Here is a 19,758-nt window from a genome sequence, read left to right as displayed (position 1 = left end):
TTATCATGATGCCAGTTATTCCTAGAACAGTGCTTGGCACTTAGTAGGCACTGAATAAATATTTGCTGAGTAAACGAATCTGGCAGCAGTATAATTAAAACAACCACAAGGGATTGTTTTTCAATCCAAATCCAGAATATGATTCATTATCCAAGGGGCGGAAAACACGAACTGCTTTTTCTGTGCCCTAGGATTCCTTTTTACAATTTGAGTTGATTTCGTGAAGGACAAACGAATGGGGACCCTCAAGGAGAGCAAGAGAAATACACAAATCTCTTCTAGGTGTTCACCCATCAGGGGTTGCCTCCTCCTCCAGACAGCTTTGGTAAGTCCCCCAGTTTTAAATGGTCAGGGGTTGCTAAAGCCAAAACATTTTTTTTTTACCAGCCCATTTCTAGTTTTCTAGGGAAAATGGCTGGAGGTAGAGTGAAGAACGTGACCTAAAACACGTAAGTGATATAGCTACAGAGACATCTTTTTTTTCAGGCAAGATAGGAAGATGACAAAAGGTATTAGAAACATTGTTGCTTCACAGAGCCTGATGACTAATGTCAATGAAGTTAATTCATCTTATGAAATCTCAATCCTATGTCTTCCCTTTCAAATGCCTAAAAACAAATAAACAAGGGTGGAAGTGAGGGAAGAGTGTTGCATTTTACATGAAATTGAAAAGATCTAACTCTGTAGAATGACTGAAAGAAGAACACATCCAGGAGGAAGTTCCCTCCTCCGAGTCCACAGTTCAGCAGTTACCAGGGGTTGTGTCTGGTTGAGGCTCCTGCTGGAGGTCACAAGAGTCATCTGGCCGTGACCTGCCAGCTGCAATGCTCACCATTACCCTTGGCGCACTTAAAGGAGCAGTCTCTGCCCCTCTCACAGGGGACAGCCTTGCCGCTGGCCATGGTGTAATAGCTCCCCCGGTGATTCTAGCTCACAGCCAGGGCTGGGAAAACAGTTGGCCTTTACTCCCCATCAGGTGTTCTTTTCAGCACTGCAGTACACATTGTCTTGAGCCTCCATAAATAAAGAGCACTGTTAGCACAGAATTGATACAACTCAGAAGGAACAGAAGAATTCCGAAAACTTACTTGGAAGCCCTTTGGGATGTTGCCTTTCTGAGGACTTGTTTGTGATTGGATGGGGGTTTGGGGACCAGGGAGGAGGAAGAACTTGGAGGTGGCACCACTTTTTGTGGCAGAGTCGTTGGCTTCTGGCCACTGGCTGTGGCGCTTGGAATTCTGCAAGCTGCACCATTATTTATTGTCCATAAATTGGAGTTAGGTAGTGTCTGGCTGCCAAAGATCGCCTACGAGAAAAAGAAAAACAGAAGATTGATGGAGATATTCTTCACAGTCCATTTGCTGTAAGTGAATAACTGGTTTGCAATCCTGAGGAGAGGACAAAAGGAAAAGGGAAATCATTCAAATGAAGCAACTTTAAAGAAAAAACATTTCCTCCAATAACGCCAGTGCAGGTTTAGATTCAGAGAAGGGAAATCTCTTTTAGCAGAGAGTGGAGATGGTCTTGTTGAAAGTGCACTGGGCTAGGACTCAGTGGGCAGCTGGGTACTATGTGTTGTCCATAGACGTGAATCAGAGAAGCATTTGGTCTCTCTTGGTCTTAGTACTTCCCTTCATTGTTAAATTCAACAAGAATTTAACGAATGCCTCTTGTCAGGTGTTAAGTACTAAGAACATGGCAGAGAACAAAAGTGACTTGAACCTGACTCAATTCCAGCCCACTCACAGAACTCTGAACTCCTCTAGAAGGCTTGCACCTTTGAGGAAAGAGAAGGACCCAGTGTGGAGTAGTAACACCTTGATGACCTAAAGATTAACGTTAAGACCTACACTTGGAAACACTTTTAAAGTAAAATTACGACATGAAGGGTATTTTCGCTTAGAAGGTAAGCCTACAGATACTAAATGAAGATCGCAAAATCACCATCTAGACATCACAAATACCACACATACCTGCAGGATGTACACTTAATTGTATACTTCCTCAGAGAGAGGCTTAAAACAAGTCTTGCAACTTATTTACCTCATTAGAAATAGTTTTTCGTGTGTGTTACAAATTTTGTTACTGATTCTTGAAATATGTTAACCCTGCTTTCAGTATGCATGCCTCATAAAACTTTAAATAGAAAAGGATATTAGGAAGAAAATATAAGTGACAAAAGACATAGGACTTTTTATTTAAAGGATTTCTGGCAATTGATTTCCACCTACAGGCACTACACTTCAAGAGGTAATGGGAGAAATGTCATTTTCTCACAGCAAGGCCTGAAGGAATGTCAGATGCTCTCAGGAGACATTCACCTTCTAGGCAAACTACACCAGCAGTATTTCTGTCCCTTAAGAATTTTAGTTTTTGAGAGATAAAAGATGAACTGAGCGGCTTCAGCAAAGAAGTGTTAACCAGTCCTTCTACGCGAATGCCTTGAAATGGCCCATTTCAGGAAAGTGTGTCCGAAGGTCCCTGGCTGGGCAGATACGGGGCAGCAGGGGTAGCCGGCCTTCTTGTGCGGATGGAGTGTGTGTGGTTGAGAGGCTCGACAAGGAGCAAAGCGATTTCAGAGGTGGACGCTCACGGCACTTTCTTACAGACCAACTGGACGAAATGGTCCTCATCTCTGGAAGCCACCCGAGAGGGAATGGAAGAGGGGCTCACCTGCCTCTACCTCTGACCGGAGGAGGGGTGCCAAGGAAGACCTGAGTCCAGGGACAAAGCCTAGAGTGCAGGGCTGCACCCGGGGAGGCGGGCAGTGGGAGCAAGGGCGTGGGCCATCTGTAACCAAGGGGTGCAGCAGAGGCCAGCTTGTGGAACTGGCTCAAAAAGAAATCCACTCCTTTCAAGCACCATATCTAAGGGCCTAAAAATCTATGGGAGAGATTCAATTGGAAGGAAGGAGGGTGGCAGGAAAGGGTGACCCCACAATCTCCCAATGAGTGAGCTTAGACTGACGCGTGCTCGCAAGATGCCTCGCTCAGGGTGGGGAGGAAGCCAGAACTGACCACGAGGGCTGACGAGGTCTACACTGGCCCTCTATAAACACATTCACTGGATGAGAAGCAGAGGAGGAAAACCACTGTTAGGGAAGAACTCGTGGAAATAAAAACATTCTTCATTGAACTGCCATCAGGAAGAACATCTATTCAATACACGTTGCCGTGGTGACAGCTTAACCATATTTCAAATTTGTTTAAAAAATCTTCCTGGGACATCTAAATACAAATAAAAAGACGAATAAAAAGAGCACGATCAGAGCAGGGAGTATAGTAAGCTTCTATTTGTGTGAAAAAGGATACTTATAAACATATCTTTATATGCCAATATACACACACAAAGATATTTACCATGTTGGTATCTGCACAGAACAATTCTGAAAGGATTAAAAACAAAAACTGGCAGCCTCCATGGAAAAGAACTGGTTAGCTAGGGGTTAGGGGAAAAGGGGAACCGATTTTTTACTATATATTATTTGTGTCTTTTTGAATTTTATGCCATCTAAATGTAGTTATTTATGAACTGATTCTAAAAGTAAATTATTGAAAAGTCAAAAGTAAGTTAAGTTCTAATAAGATGTGAGCAGGCAGCAGATTAACTTTCTAAGTATAAATCAAAATATCAAATGAAGCCCAGCTGGTTTGAGGACTTGCCATTAGACTGTGTTGAAGAAAGAATTGACTGTTCAACACTTACTATGGCTTCAAGACCAGATTAGGTCATCAGCGATAGGCAAAGGCTCATGGAAGTGGAAAGGAACATGGGTCTACAGTCAGGTGAGACAAGCGGTTAAGGGGTGATAAGTCGGACACGCTCAGTGGTGTCTAACTTTGCGACCCCATGGACGTACCCTGCAAGGCTCCTCTGTCTGTAGAATTCTCCAGGCAAGAACACTGGAGTGGGGAGCCATTCTCTTCTCCACGGGATCTTCCCAACCCAGGGATCGAACCCAGGTCTCCCTCAATGCAGGCAGAGTCTTCACCATCTCAGCCACCAGGGTAGCCCATAGTCAGGTGTGCCTGGACTCAAATGTAGGCTCTGTCACTTATAAATTGGGTGACCTTTCAAGTTACTTAACCTCTCTGAGCTTTTAGCTTCCTCATCAGCAATTATAATCACTTGGCTGGACTGTAGGGGATTAGATGAAGATCAATACGTAAATGCAGCCCAGGCACTCAGTAAAGGTTTCCAGAAATAAATCAAAGCCCCAGGCACACAGCAGAAACGGAAATGCCCCCTTCCTTCCCAAACTACCACCTCAGCGTACTGAGGAACCAAAGGGTGGCTGACGTGCAAGTCCGCTTATCTGCAATGACTTGTGAATGGTGGTTGGTTCTGTGTTTCCAGCATATTTTTCCAGTCTTATGATGATGCTCACTAGCTGCAAAAACAAACTCATAAAATGAAAGCACATGTGTAGGTTCCCCAGATCATATTTACGCAATTCTTTCTGGCAGAACAGCCTTTTTCTCTTCTAAACGCTTATAAACCTGCATTCGTATCTGTCTTATCACATTTAGCACAATTACCTTGTATCACAGCCACCTATATACATACTTTTTTCTGTGTCTGGACAATACATACTGGAAATGCCTGCCTTTGTACCTGATTAATTTTTGTTTCACTAACAGTGCCAAGGGAGAAGGCAATGGCACCTCACTGCAGTACTCTTTGCCTGGAAAAACCCACAGACGGAGAAGCCTGGTAGGCTGCAGTCCATGGGGTCGCTAAGAGTCAGACACGACCGAGCGACTTCACTTTCACTTTTCACTTTCATGCATTGGAGAAGGAAATGGCAACCCACTCCAGTGTTCTTGCCTGGAGAATCCCAGGGACTGGGAAGCCTGGTGGGCTGCCGTCTATGGGGCCGCACAGAGTCAGACACAACTGAAGCGACTTAGCAGCAGCAGCAACAGTGCCAAGAAGACCGTTTGTGTACAAATGGTGCTTAATAAACATTTACTCCATAAGTGAAGAAAAAAGCACCTCATATTATACCAACTACTAAATTCCTATACAAGAAAATAGACAAGTTTGTGTTTACACAGAGATCCTATCTCGTAGTAGGACCGCTGTCTGGAGTTTGAATAGTGAAAGGGCCTCGTGTGTTTTGTGTTCAACTTACATTCAGCCACAATACGTAAGTTAAGCCCTTCTTCAGATTCCAGATGAAAATAAATTCACCTTCCTAGATGCACATACTGTGGCAGGACCTCAGACACTTGTTCCATAGTAATAAGATGAGTCTTTACCTCAAAACCACAAAAGAAACTCACTTGCCTGGATACTAATAATTCTTCTTTTCTTCCCCCCAAAACTGTCCTGATTTCATTTGGGTAAAACATGTGCCCACCTAGAACATTCTATTTCCCAGTCCCTCCTGTACCTTGAGATAACCCCGTGACCTGGTTCTGAATGGTAAATAGAGACGTTTCCCGGTGCAGTTCTGGGAAAGCTCTTCAAAGGGGGCAGACTGGGCTGGCTGGCACACAGCTGTCACCCTGCACTGTTGCTGTTCTTCACCCAGAATGTGGCCATCTACTCAGAAGCAGCAAGGTGGAAGTTCCTTGCTGAGGATCGCAGAGGATAAAGACAGGAGGAGCACGGGTTTCTGACCGCACCATGGACTTTAGGAGCACCTCTATCTCTAGATACCTGGTTACACAGGGAAAAGAAAATAAATCTTTAACTTGTTTAAACAGCCATGGGTGGGAAGTGTTCTATTATATGCAACCAAATGGAATCCTAACTGAGCTGAGAGACAATTCTCAATCAACCAAAGAGTCAAGCTTGTTTCAGCTTCAATATAATAAAAATGTAACTGCATCTCAAAAATAGCAGAGAGTCTTCCCAAATACAGTAAAAAGCTTCTAGGTTCTCATTTGTCATTTGGGGATCATACGCTCATAAACTGAATGGATAATGAAATTATTGTAATTCTATGCCATCCAAAATTCCCCGAAGTCAGTAATGTGTCAGACAAGTTCCCAAAAGCTGCACCAAAGCCAAGGCTAAGTGGAATGAGATTAAAGTAATCAAAACTGATGAGAAGAAAACCAGAAAGTACTCAGGCAAAGATAAAAGAAGACATATAGATGAGTGTAGAATATTGGCAGAAATCAGCCTCCCCAACCCCCACCCACCTCCCCAGCAACCACAGCCTGTATTGACCCTAATCCTACAAGTCTACCTCTATGACAGATTATGTGAACTGTTTTGTCCTGGTATTCATTCATAAATAAACAGGAGCATTATATAAAGTTCTCGCCATGTAATTTCTAAGAACTGTGAGGTCTGGACAGAGTGTTAGCACTCTGCACTTGTGGGCTAACCCAGGGGTGGGGCCTGCACTGTCACCAGTCACTGTCCTGGGAATGTGAAAGCTATATCAGCACCAGCCTCCACTCAAGACCTGGTCAACAAACGCAAGCCTTTGCCTCTGTATTGGGTGTGGGAAACAGCAATGCTTCAGCAAGGACACTCAGAGGAAACCACAGTTGGAAGCTTGGCTTGGCCCCAGACAAAAGACTGGAAAGGCCTTCCTTCTCCCACAACAGAAGGGTAATCATGGGTGGGAAGGAGGAATCTGTGATAGAACACAGACTGCAACTTGGAAGGCCACATGGAAGCAAGATCTGGGTTCCCTTACTTGAAAGATAATACCGTTCAGAGATTAAATTCTGGGAGGTTGTGTGGTGTATGTGTGTGTTTTAATCCCTTCCAGAGAAACACCCCTTTCAGTCTTGACTCGGGCTTCTTGGTGATGGAATATAACTGGATGCCTCCCTGCAGTGAAATAACTCTCTAAATTCATTTTTCAGAAATTAAGGTAGATGAAGCAGGCAAATATGAAATCTCTATTTGAGTTGTTAATGTCACTTTGTACCCCTTTTTCTCTGCTATCAGGACAGCAAACATTTTATGCATCATTCTCCCCATGTGAGATTTTATCCTAACTTGGATAAAGTTCCCATAACACAGCTTCTAGTTCTGGTAACTCAAGTACTGGATGGTTTATCTCCCTGAGAAGGTAAGATGCTAATCACTCGTCTTTACTACAACCAGGCTGAGAGTTGCTCAACGCAAAGAACACATTACGTGCAACCATACAATGCTATAAAAAAGGCAGGGGGACAGTGCTATGCTTAGCCACTCAGCTGTGTCTGACTCTGTGGCCCCATGGACTGTGTAGCCCGCCAGGCTCCTCTGTCCATGGAGATTCTCCAGGCAAAAATACTGAAGTGGGTTGCCATGCCCTCCTCCAGGGGATCTTCCCAACCCAGGGATCGAACCCAGGTCTCCCAGACTGCAGGTGGATTCTTTACCATCTAAGTCACCAGGGAAGCCAGGGAGAGGGTGAGGGTAGCTGTATCTATTTTGGCAAAATCAAGCTTCCAAAAGGTCTTCATCCCATCCTATATGCAGTTCTTGGCTGTCTTCATTTCACAGTGTTTGTCACCTGGGGCAAGTCTGAAAGCTGAGCAAGATAAAGAGTACAACTTCCGGTACTGCAACCAGCAGTGGGTAATGCTAGGACCTCAACAGGGATGGGGCAGAAACCCTGAAGATGCTCTGGTTCATACAGAGAGAGACGGATGACCTGGGCACTGAGACAGGACTTTGAGATGCCAAAGAGATCTGGAAGTCCTCTGGCATTCCCTCCCATTTCTAAAACCAGTTAAGAATTTTTTTCTCCTTTAGCAACAAGGAAAGAAGGCTCTTAGAAGTTCCAGTGACCTATTCTAAAGGATGTGAATACAGGTGCTTACTGGGACAGAACAATTGAGAAGAGAGTATTATTCACCAACCAACTGAAAACACTGTGCTTCAGGCAGCCCCTAAATCAGTTGTACCTAAAAACATTTGAGCAACAATGCAGGCCATTAAAAAGAGATAGTCAAATATACTTACAGGCTTCAGACTTCCTGCAACTAAGCGTACAAAGATACCAACAGTGTCTCTCGGTTGATTTCTCAGTAGTATTGAGACACTTGAACAGATCTTGGGCTAGGTGTTACAAACAAAGTCCTACTATGAGGCAGCTGGTTAAGGCCAGGGCTGCACCCCATGGTCACAAAGCTACCTAGCCCTAAGACATCACATTGACGACATTCCCTCACTAGCAGCCCCACCACCCAACCAAATGACAGTCATACATTGGGAGAGGTTTATATTCTGAGGGCAAGTTTAGACACCAATGACTGTAGGTTCTGCATTGCTTTCTGTTTTCCTCCCTCAATGCTCAGAAATATTTGGCAGACTAATGGTTTTTTTTTGAAACACATTCACACCAAAAAAAGGAAAACTGTTTTAAAAGTCATTTTGAATTCTGTTCTCTGATAACCTCCAGTAATATTTAGATTCTTTCCTGTGTATAATCACCTATTTTCTATGTATATGATACATTATTTCTGTGGGCTTACAAAAATTCGTATATGATATCTGATTTTTTGAAAATTTTTTTTCATTCAAATATCTATCTTGAGCATTTGGTTCCATATCTATAGGGTAGATCTAGATCACTGTTTTTAATGGCTATCTATTTTCTCCTGGGCTTCCCTGGTGGCTCAGTGGTAAAGAATCTACTTGCCAACGCAGGAGACATGTGTTCAATCCCTGGGTTGGGAAGATCCCCTGGAGAAGGAAATGGCAACCCACTCCAGTATTCTTGCCTGGGAAATTGCATGGACTGAGAAGCGTGTCAGGCTACTGTCCATGGGATCACAAAAGAAGTGAGATATGACTTAGCAACTGAATAACATCTTGTATCACAGTTTATCATAGTTTACTTAACCAGTCACCAACAGTATAATACTGCGAACTAACACAGTAGATCCATACATGCAATTAAGGAACTAAGTTTCCAATACATTTTTAAGTGGGAAAAAGTAGGCCCCCTAAAACTTTATACTTTCATTTTGAAACCACACACACACACACATCCAGAAGTTTTCGCCAGGTTAATTCTCTATTTAAGAACAGTGTTGTGATAAACATCATGTTATTTCTACCTTTTGATATACGCTGCATCTTTTCCTTAAAATAATTTCCTTAAAACAGAATAGCTAGATCAGAATGCTGCTGCTGCTTCTACATCTTTTTAAATACATATTCTCAAATTGCCCTCTGTAAAGGTTGTACTGATTATATTTCCATCAGTATGTTTGGAAGAATAACTGCCTTACCTTTCCTTGATTATTTAAGTAAATACAACATGTCCTATGGAAAGCTGGCTTCTAATTTGTTGCTCATGCTGTTTCTCTTTTTCTCTAATGTTTATAAGACATTTATGCTTTTGGACAAACATATTATTATTTTAACCATTTTACCATGGTACTATTAATCATTCTTTTTACTCTTTCTCCTCATGTCTCTTCCTAGCAATAATCTGCATATAATTTCCTGCTGTCCAAATAAGTAAATACTAGTTTTTCAAAACGTAGCTAATTAGTATTTTATGAGCCTTGAACTTCTAAGCCACCTTCTTAAATATCATTCAAACCAATTCCTCCTTCTGGCATGAGGGGTTTGACTAAAATTCCAAGTTGAGATTATAACGCTATGGACATGTGCATGCATGCTTGCTCAGTCATGCAAGCTCATCATGTCCAGCTTTGCAACACCATGGACTGTAGCCCACCAGGCTCCTCTGTCCATGGGATTTTCTGGGCAAGAATACTGGAGTGGGTTGCCATTTCCTTCTCCAGGCAATATTCCTGACCCAAGGATTGAACCCACATCTCTCGAGTCTCTGCATTGGCAGGTGAATTCTTTACCACTGAGCCACCTGGGAAGCCCCAGAGATATGTACATTTAAGGTTAAAAGTAATATACAGTAGAAGATATGTCTGCATCTTCAGGTTCACTGAAGTCTTATTTGCAGTAGCTAAGATGTGGAAGCAGCCTAAACGCCTATAGACTGATGAATGGATAAATGTGTATACACGTGACAGAGTATCATTAAGCCTTAAAAACTAGAGAAATCCTGCCGTAAACTACAACAAGTGAACCTTCAGGATATTACAGTAAATGAAATAAACCAGTCCCTAAAAAATAATACGACAAGATTTGAGTGATACGAGGAATCCAAAGTAATCACATTCACAGGAACACAAAGCAGAGTGGTGAACGTCAGCGGCTGGGCGAGGGGGACACGGGGAGCTGCTCAGTGTGTGCGGAGTTTCAGTTATGCAAGATGAAAACGTTTAGTAATCCGTTGTACAACCACATGCACACAGGTGAAAATACTGCACAAAAACAGAAGATCTCCAAGAGGGCAAATTTATGCTATGTGTTTTTTACCACAATGAAAAACGAAGTAATACACAGCAATAAGAGCAACACCTTTTTATTGAGCTTTTATCACAGTCAGCATTGCTCTAAGTGCTTTACATATTGTATCATATAACGCTCCCAGCCATTTATGGCGGGTCGCATCATCACTTCCATCTACAGAAGAAATCAGAGCACAAAAGGCTTCCACGGTCTGTCCATGATGGCAAGTCCCGGAAGGAGTCTTATTCCGTGGCCCCGCCACACTACACTGCCTTCCTCATTTAGGCCATGCTGACTCCCTTTTCACATCAGCTGCACTGAAGTTAAATCTATCTCCCTTCCAAAGCAAAATTAAAGCAAACCTAGCAATGTGTCCAGCTTTCACCAGATGCATTTAAAAGACAGAGATTTCACTTAATTTATTCCAAGGAAAAGCGGTTGAAAAAAATTTGTGCATAAGCAAATCTTTGTTACTTACTTGGAAAGTTAAAGTGTGCAAGAATATGTGTGTGTGCATGTATAATAAATAAAGGTAACCTCAAAAGATCACCAATGACCCCAGACTGAGAGTTCAATTGGTTAAAAAAATAATTCATAGCCTTACTTTCAATTGTCTCTTTTATATTTTATTTACTAGTAGTTTTAGGGAATTATTTCTATATCAGTGCCCTTGTTCTCCTAATAATGTGTTTGCCTCATATCTTCTGATGAGTAAATGAAATAATTAGACAAGGTAATCTCTATGTTCCTTTACAACTTTAAATTCAGTTTCTAAATAACTAACTTGCCTTTGTCTTCAAATGTATAGTTTATTTTATTTGGCTCAGAATATCACACGTTGACCTACTGTTTATCTTATATAAACTTTGCTGTCATAGAGCTATTAAGTTTTTTCCTGTGGTTGCATCCATCACAGATGGATGGGGTTCTTTGTGTTTAAAGATGAAGTCTTTCATCATTTCACACAAAGTTACTGCTATGAGTCCCTCATATGCCCACAGAAAAACAGAAAAAAGCCAGAGGTCAGAGAGTGAGGGGAGGGAAGGGAACTGGCCACCAGGCAACTGTAGCAGAGCCCACATTTTAAGGGTATACGACAAACAAGGTCAATCCCAAGCAGCTGGCAGGTGAAGAGTTGTCTCTTAACATAACTACAGCCAAGTGGGGTTTTGAGTTTGATTCATTGTATTGACCTTTTCTTTTATATTTGTGCATATGGATGTATAGCAGCAGCAACAATAAAACTCGAATGCCTTATCTGACTGATAATAAATGTATAAAACAAGGAGAAAATGAAGTGTCACTTACTCACTGGGGAGGGAGGTAGACTGGAAAAGGGCTTTAGAACCCTCTGACCTGGCTTATCTATTATAACTGCAATAAAGCTAGCTGTACAACCTTGTGTAAGTTACTTAAAGTTTTTGAGCATCAGTTTCCTCATTAGTGGAACGGAGATACTACTACACCTAGCATACAAAAGGCACTCACTATACACCTATTTCCTTGCTCTCACCTTCCTCCTTCCAAGCAACAGCTTAGAAAACACTCTGGTAATAACCAAGGGGTTTCTATTACTAGTAGTAATGAATCAGCATAATGAACCGATGTCTATACTGTAACAGTGCATTAAGAATCAGATTTCTATGAAATCTATTGAGAAAGCAAGCATAATACTAACCACAAAAGTGATTAGTGATTAATCACAAAAGCAACATCTGTGGTATTCACATCTGCAGACACCTGCCGTTTCCTGATAGCCTTCTCAAAAATACCATCATAGAACACCTGGGGCAGATTCATGTTGATGTATAACAAAATCAGTACAATATTGTAATTAATCTCCAATTAAAATAAATAAATTTATATTAAAAAGAAATAAAATTTTAAAAATATGACCAATAACAAAAACAGGGTTGAAAGGACAAATTGATCACTGAAGAGATAGTTCCTATGTTATTAATAACAACCCACACATTGAATCTTCAAACTCACAGAACATAGTTCAGGATGCTGCAAGAACAATCCCACTACTGGGCATATACCCTGAGAAAACCATAACTCAAAAAGACACACATAGGCCTCAACGTTCACTGCAGCACTATTTACAAAAGGCAGGACATGGAAGCAACCTAGATGTCCATTGACATATGAATGGATAAACGTGGTACATATATACAATGGGATACTACTCAGCCATAAAAAGGAACAAAACTGAGTCATGTGTAGTGATGTGGATGAATCTAGAGCGTATTGTACAGAGTGAAGCAAGTTAGAAATAGAAAAACAAATCCAGTACATTAATATATAAATATGAAATCTAGAAAGATGGTACCAATGCACGGGAGGAATAGAGACCCAGATGTCAAGAATGGACTTGTGACAGTGGAGGAAGGACAGGGTGGGACAAACTGATGCAGGAGCACTGACATATCCACCACCACATGCAAAGCAGCCAGCCAGGGGGGAGCTGCTGAGCAGCACGGGACCTCAGCTTGGGGCTTTGTGATGACCCAGAGGAGTGGGGGGGGGGGGGGATGGGAGGGAGGCGCTAAACGTATACACATAGCTGATTCACACTGTTGTACACCAGAACCCAACACAACCTTGTAAAGCAATTACACGGCAGTAAAAAACCAAAAACCTCAGTGGTCCCTGACATTGTTCCTAAATAATAAAAGTACAACGGAAGGTAGACTGTGGCCATTTCTAAGAGTTTTAAACCCTGAAACACCTTTTTAAGACATTTCTTTAATTAGGAATTTGAGGTAACTGGGGTAACACACATTTAGTAGACCTTTTCTTTTGCAACAGTGTATCTGCCTAGCAGGAGACTAGTTAAATTACCTGAGATTAAGTTTTCAAAATAGCTTTGTGAGTGTCAATAAGTACCTGTTGAACACATGAACTGCAATTTAAAATGTAATAATACATCTGCATGCATGCGTGCTAAGTCGCTTCAGTTGTGTCTGACTCTTTGCGACCCTATGAACTGCAGCCCGCCAGGCTCTCTGTCCATGGGATTCTCCAGCAAGAGTCCTGGAGTGGGTTGCCATGCCTTCCTGCAGGGGATCTTCCTGACCCAAGGCTCGAACCCCCATCTCTTAATGTCTCCTGCACTGGCAGGCGAGTTCTTTACCACTAGTGCCACCTGGGAAGTGCGATAATACATACAGCATGATAGCCAAGAGCTTGGATGCTGGAGGCTGACATGCCTGGATTCAAAAACCCCAGCTCCTCCATTTATTTGTCACTTCTGTGAGCCTGGGAAAGCCACATACGTGATGCTCTGTTTTTATAAGAGGGCAGTTGTGAAGATTCACTGCGATTATACAAATACCACTGCACATTTAGTGCTTGGGCACATGGAAACATCCTGAGGAATATGGTCCTCACGAAAACCCACAGATACACATCATCGTCCCCATGTTAGAGATGAAGAAACCGACTTTCAAGGAGGTTTAAAGAGCTTGGCGCAGGTCATGGGCTCAGATTGAAACAGGAGTATCTGACTCCACAGCCTGTCCACAGTGCCTGTTTCTGAACACCAGAATACGGTTTTGCGTGTATTATCACATATTTTGAATGGAGTGTCATTATGGATGAAGAGGTTAGTTTGGGCAAAATCCGCTAAATCGAATGGCTCTAAGACAATCATAATCATAAACAAACTAGATGAGTTCCCAATAAAGGTCAGAAGGAAATATAAAATTGAACAAAAGATCCCCAAACCAAATGAAAACAACACAAAACAACACAGAGCAGCAGGAGGTTAGGAAGTTCAAATCAGCCTGTTCTAGGAACTTAAGCACTGGCCTGAGGTTGTGCCCAGTGCCCAACCATCCTCCCAGATACTCTTGTTGGGAAGACATAGAAAGACTCCCCCTGCAGAGCTGATCTGCTTGTTGGTTCTCCCTGGGTCAGGCTGAGGAGCTAGCATGTTATTGCTGACTGCCTGGAAAAGCCCAGGTGCCTGCCTCCCCCTCCCCCACAACGCAAACACACAGCAGCGAAGGCTGAAGTACTCATTGCTGAAGTTGGACGGGGGAGGGTGGGCGGTGTGTATGCACAATTTTTCTAGACACATGCAATGAACTTTTAGGAGCAGAATAACAAGACTTGGCTGGGTTTCTATGGGAACCCTTCCCACACCTGTGAAGCTGTGCTTATATACACACAGGCCGTTAGCAAAAAGCTCATTACACATGGCACCCAAGATGTCTCATTACACACGGCACCCAAGATGTTGCTATCGTACTGAAAGACCCCTTCAAGTGAACGCTGAGCTGCGCCCCCCGCCCTGCTTGTCTCGGGACGTTAGTTTCTACTGGCTGAGCTGAGGTGAAATTGGGCATTTTAGGATGGGGAAGGAAGGCAGACAGAGTGCAAGAAGGAACTGAGGATGCAAGGTTTTCTCCTACCCTGAGTTACTTTGCAAAGTTAAAAATTACATCTACTAAAAATTGAAGGGCTTTGGAAACCAGGGAAAAATTAAGGTGTAGTTAAAATCCTCTCTCTCCCCCTCTGTTGTTAAAAGAAATTTCAGTAGTTCTGTCTCGACCATCAAAATACCCTTAATTTTTCGGCTTTTGGGGCTTCTTTTTTTTTTCCAGACTGGAATAGGTAGAGGAGAGAGTGGGAGGGCCAGAGGATGGGGGTTGGGAGCAGAGCTTTAACAAAGAATCACTTTAACAGAAACTACTGAGTAATCGCTCTGCCCTGGGCCAAGAATAACATCAGCTCGATGTTGGCAATTAGAATCAGGTCAGTCGGGCCTCACAGCTGGTGCAGCCCTCCTTGCAGACCCCAGCAGGGAGGGCTACTCATGCTCATGTCGGCAGCAGTCACCGCTGCCCAAGAAGGTCCCCCTGCTCAGCTGACAGAGAAGTTGTTTTTTTTTTTTTTTTTTAATCCTTCTCCTTCAAGGGCAGGAAGCCAGTCTGAGAAGGAAGTGGGACGCAATGAGGGAAACCAGAGAGAAGATACCCTGGGATACATCAACACACAGATTCATTGAACCACCCTTAGATGGCCAAGATCCCACAACTTCCTCAGCTATCCTGGAACCCATTTTAAATGAATAAATATACCTTAAAGCACGTGAACAGTGCTTGGACCACCGTATGTGCTTATTAAGTGTTGGCCATTCTTACTAAAACAAAGAGGGAGGAATCTGTGCCGTTACTTATCTCTCATCCCTCATAAAACTGGAATCCTGGGAGCAGTGGTTGCTGGGCAAAATGTACCCTGATAAGAGGAATGAACAGGAAGTTTTCAAGTTTGGAAAACTTATTCGTAAGGAAGCTGTGGTAGATGAAGTGAAAAAGATGGAAACAAAGTTCCTTTAAAAAAAAAAAACTGCCTGAAGTTTTATAAGGGCAACACTAAGTTTAACAAAACCAGCCTTCCTTCCAAAAGACACAGGAGAAACAATGAAAAGGAGATACTTCTAATTTCTAGCTCAGTGGTTCTCAGAAGAAAAGTCTTAGCATCATCTGGGAACTTAGAAATGGAAATTATTGACACCCATCCCAAACCTTGGACTATAAAGAAAAATGAGCACTGAAGAATTGATGCTTTTGAACTGTGATGTTGGAGAAGACTCTTGAGAGTCCGTTGGGCTGCAAGGAGATCCAACCAGCGCATCCTAAAGGAGATCAGTCCTGGGTGTTCACTGGTGGGACTGATGCTGAAGCTGAAACTCAAATACTTTGGCCACCTGATGTAAAGAGCTGACTTCTTTGAGAAGACCCTAATGCTGGGAAAGATTGAGGGCAGGAGGAGAAGGGGATGACAGAGGATGAGATGGTTGGATGGATGGCATCACCGACTCAATGGACATGGTTTGGGTGGACTCCGGGAGTTGGTGACGGGAGGCCTGGCATGCTGCAGTCCATGGGGTCACAAAGAGTTGGACATGACTGAGCGACTGAACTGAACTGATCCCAAACCTACTGAATCAGAAATGGTGTCAGAGAAGCAACTGATGTTTTAACAGACCCTTTAAGGGCTTCTGGTGCTCAAAACCAAGGGTTTGCAAACCAGGGCTTGCAGGCCAAATCCAGCCTGCCATGTTTTTCATTTTTAAAACAATTTATTTATTTATTCTATTTTTGGCTGTGCTAGGTCTTTGCTGCTGCACACGAGCTACCCCCCAGTTGTGCTGTGCAGGCTTCCTGTGGTGGCTTCTCTTGCTGTGGAGCAGGGCTCTAGAGCACACGGGCTTTAGCAGTTGTGGCACGTGGCCTCAGTCGTTGTGACTCCTGGGCTCCGGAACACAGGTTCAACAGTGTGGTGCACGGGCTTAGTTGGTTCTGCAGCATGAGCCATCTTCCCGGGTCAGAGGTGGAAACTGTGTCTCCTGCACTGGCAGATGGAGTCTTTACCACTGAGCTACCAGGGAAGTCCCCTGCCATCTGTTTTTGTAAAGAAAGTTTTATTGGAAAACAGCCATACTCATTCATTTACATGGTCTATGGCTATTTTCCTTGGTAGAGCTGAGTAGTTACCACAGACCCTATGTACAGCTTGCAAGGCCTAAAATATTTACTTTATGGCCATTTACAGGAAAAGCTTGCTGACCTCTGCTCTGATTTAGAACCGTGTTTTTATACACTGCTCATAGTTTCAATTTTATCTTGTTTTGATCATGTTCTCTATCAAATGACTGGATCATACCTATTTCCTTGTACCTCTGGCCCTGGAAGCCTCTGCCAATGGCTCCAGGTGACTTTCCTCTCCCAGGTCCATATTAGGACCAGTCTTTTGTATGAGTGATTCAGTAACACAGCAACTTCTAGACTTATGATTGAAATTTTAGACAGAGATGAGGATCAAGGCTTACACTGCATGAATGGTTAGAGATGTGCATTTCCAAACTCATATCCTGAATCACTTTTCCTTCCTGAGAGCTTCAAAAAGCTAAATGCAAAAAGGATAGACAACTTCCTTTGAATGCAATGCAAGAAAGGCTGCATGATTTTTCCAACAGCATTTTCAGGCGATCACTATGAAAGATACCGTCCATGTGTAATAGTAGACTAGAAGACAACATAGTCTGCGTGTGTATTAGTCGCTCTGTCGGGACTAACTCTTTGAGACGCCATGGACTGCAGCCTGCCAGGCTGCTGTGTCCATGGAATTCTCCAGGCCAGAATACTGGAGTGGGTTGCCATTCCCTTCTCCAGGGGATCTTCCTTACCCAGGGAATGAACCTGCACTGGAGGCAGATTCTTTACTGTCTGAGCCACCAAGGAAGCCCCACAATACAGTATAAGGTCCCGTTTAATGTCCTATTCCATAAACATATTTCTCTTGTGAATGAATACTAGGTAAGTCAGATTTCCATTCTATCCACTGCTCTCAAACAGGAGCAGGAAATGGCAGCCCACTCCAGTGTTCTTGCCTGAAGAATCCCAGGGACGGAGGAGCCTGGTGGGCTGCCGTCTATGGGGTCGCACAGAGGCGGACACGACTGAAGCGACTTAGCAGCAGCAGCAGCAGCTCTACAACAGGCAATTAACCAAACTGTTACTTATATCAATGGCTGTCTACACTTTAGCAACTTGAATCCAAAGCATAAGTTCATCAGAGAAATCATCTCTATCTAAGGGGGTTAACCCAAAGACAGACATATAGGACACACAGAGAAGGCAAACCATGTTTCAGGCAATCATTTGGCTGTAATTTATAAAGGTCAGGTCCAGTATAATCACAAGCTGAGCTAAAAGTAGAGGCTTAAAAATCTAACAGGGCTTTGCTCTTTCTGTGGAGTATTTCTTAAAATCCTCTGAAATAAATTGCTCTAAGTTACTAAATATTCTTCATGTTAGAACATGAAGAATAACTTAATAACTTATTTGTTATTTTAGTAGTTATAAACTCTTCAAGCTAATAGAATGTAGTTTCTTTCACTCTCTCCCACAGTCCCAAACTTCACCCCTACTCATTTTTACCTAAATCAACTGTGGATTAGAAGAACAGGGGGAAAAAATAAAATGATGTTATAAACATATATAAAATTATGATAAATGAGGTTCTGTTCCCTCTCCAGGAGACACGAGATTAACTCCCTTCTTGGGAGTTCTGACTTCTCCCTAAAACAGGTATTCTGACAGATTCTAAAAAACATATTTTCCATATACTTCATAGTTCAGTGAAACTAGGTCAGTATAATCCTCAGTGAAAAAAAAAGAAAATCCACACAAGAATAGCAGTACTCTGAGTTTTCAAAGGAATGTGAGTTGCTGGAAGCTAATCAAAAGAATGAGAAGGACTTAGCAATGAAGCAGTTTCTAAAAGTGAAAATCAGCAAAACTGTCTTTTCCCTCAGAACTCTCAGTGCTCTGCAATCACCTTTTTTTAAAATCATCCACCATTTCAGGGTATGGGAGCATTAAAAGGGACCAACTGTCTAGATTCTACTCAAACAAGGGAAATACGGCTATGTATATTTCCACTATCCAGCATCTGATTAAGCTGGCATTCTAGAGTAATCCAAACTGCATGGGGTTCAGAAGTTTTAAAAGTTTTAAGAAATTTACACAGATTAAAAAAAAAAAAAACACAGCTAAGACATACGGTGGGAAAAAATAAAAATGGAGGTGTTGCTAAGAGCATTCTCTAAAATGAAGCCAGGAGGCCACTGAGGAAGTGTGGCTTCTGCACATCTCAGCAGGAACGGAATTTGAACCTCAACTGCTCCTTGTCTTAACACAGGCATCCAGAACATCTGCCCAGTGTTCCAGAAACTCAAGATGCTTAGGGGACCCTTATCCTCTAAGATAACTTGTGACAGTCTATTTATTTATTGGTCTTTTACCCTAAAATGACTCATAACCACCTATCCTTTAAGGACAAACATTTCCTTCCGTGTGTCAGGGTTGCACAGAACAACTCTAACCCTGTGGCTTTGGCCTTGAGCCCCTGACTCTTTCTCTTCCTGGGAATAATCTTTTGGTATTACCCAAATCTGTCTCCTGAACTGGAATTCTTAAGACCCTGAATAAAGCTCTAGGGAATTCCCTGGGTGGGTGGGTAGGCAGGGTTAGGTGATTGAGACTCCCTGCTTTCACTGCCATCTCTGATCAGGGAACTAAGATCCCCAACAAGCCAGGCAGCGCGGCCAAAATGAAAAAAAAAAAAAGGTTCAAAAACTGGCCTACATGTCTCTGCTATCCCAAATTTTTTTTTATTTATTGATTTTGGCTGTAGTGGGTCCTCGTCGCATCACACAGGCTTCTTTTGTTTCGTTGACTAGGCTCTCCAGTTGCGGTGCTCAGGCTTAGTTGCTCCACAGGAGGTAGGATCTTAGTTCCCTGACTAGGGATCAAATCCACATCCCTGACAATGGAAAGTGGATTTTTCACCACTGGACAACCAGAGAAATCCTCCACAAAGACTGCTTAAATAAAGAAATTTCTACGTGACAGAGGGTAGTGGGATGATGGTGTATTCCAGCTTTACAGATAAGAAGTC

General features: G+C 42.7%; 1 protein-coding gene across 36 annotated transcripts in view; it reads right to left on the bottom strand.

The window, feature by feature from the left end:
• Nucleotides 1-19,758, bottom strand: part of TTLL5 (tubulin tyrosine ligase like 5) — a 313,391-nt gene that overhangs the window by 78,936 nt on the left and 214,697 nt on the right. For all 36 annotated transcript variants that reach the window (XM_069597094.1, XM_069597088.1, XM_069597100.1 and 33 more), the window contains one exon: nt 1,089-1,306. In XM_069597094.1, coding sequence (XP_069453195.1) covers nt 1,089-1,306 — 218 coding nt within the window. The remainder of the gene's footprint in view (nt 1-1,088; nt 1,307-19,758) is intronic.

The sequence above is a fragment of the Ovis canadensis genome, chromosome 7 (genome assembly GCF_042477335.2).
Source record: "Ovis canadensis isolate MfBH-ARS-UI-01 breed Bighorn chromosome 7, ARS-UI_OviCan_v2, whole genome shotgun sequence".
NCBI classification, from domain to species: domain Eukaryota; kingdom Metazoa; phylum Chordata; class Mammalia; order Artiodactyla; family Bovidae; genus Ovis; species Ovis canadensis.
The sequence above is the reverse complement of the archived record's forward strand: the minus strand, read 5'-3'. Positions and strand labels throughout refer to the sequence as shown.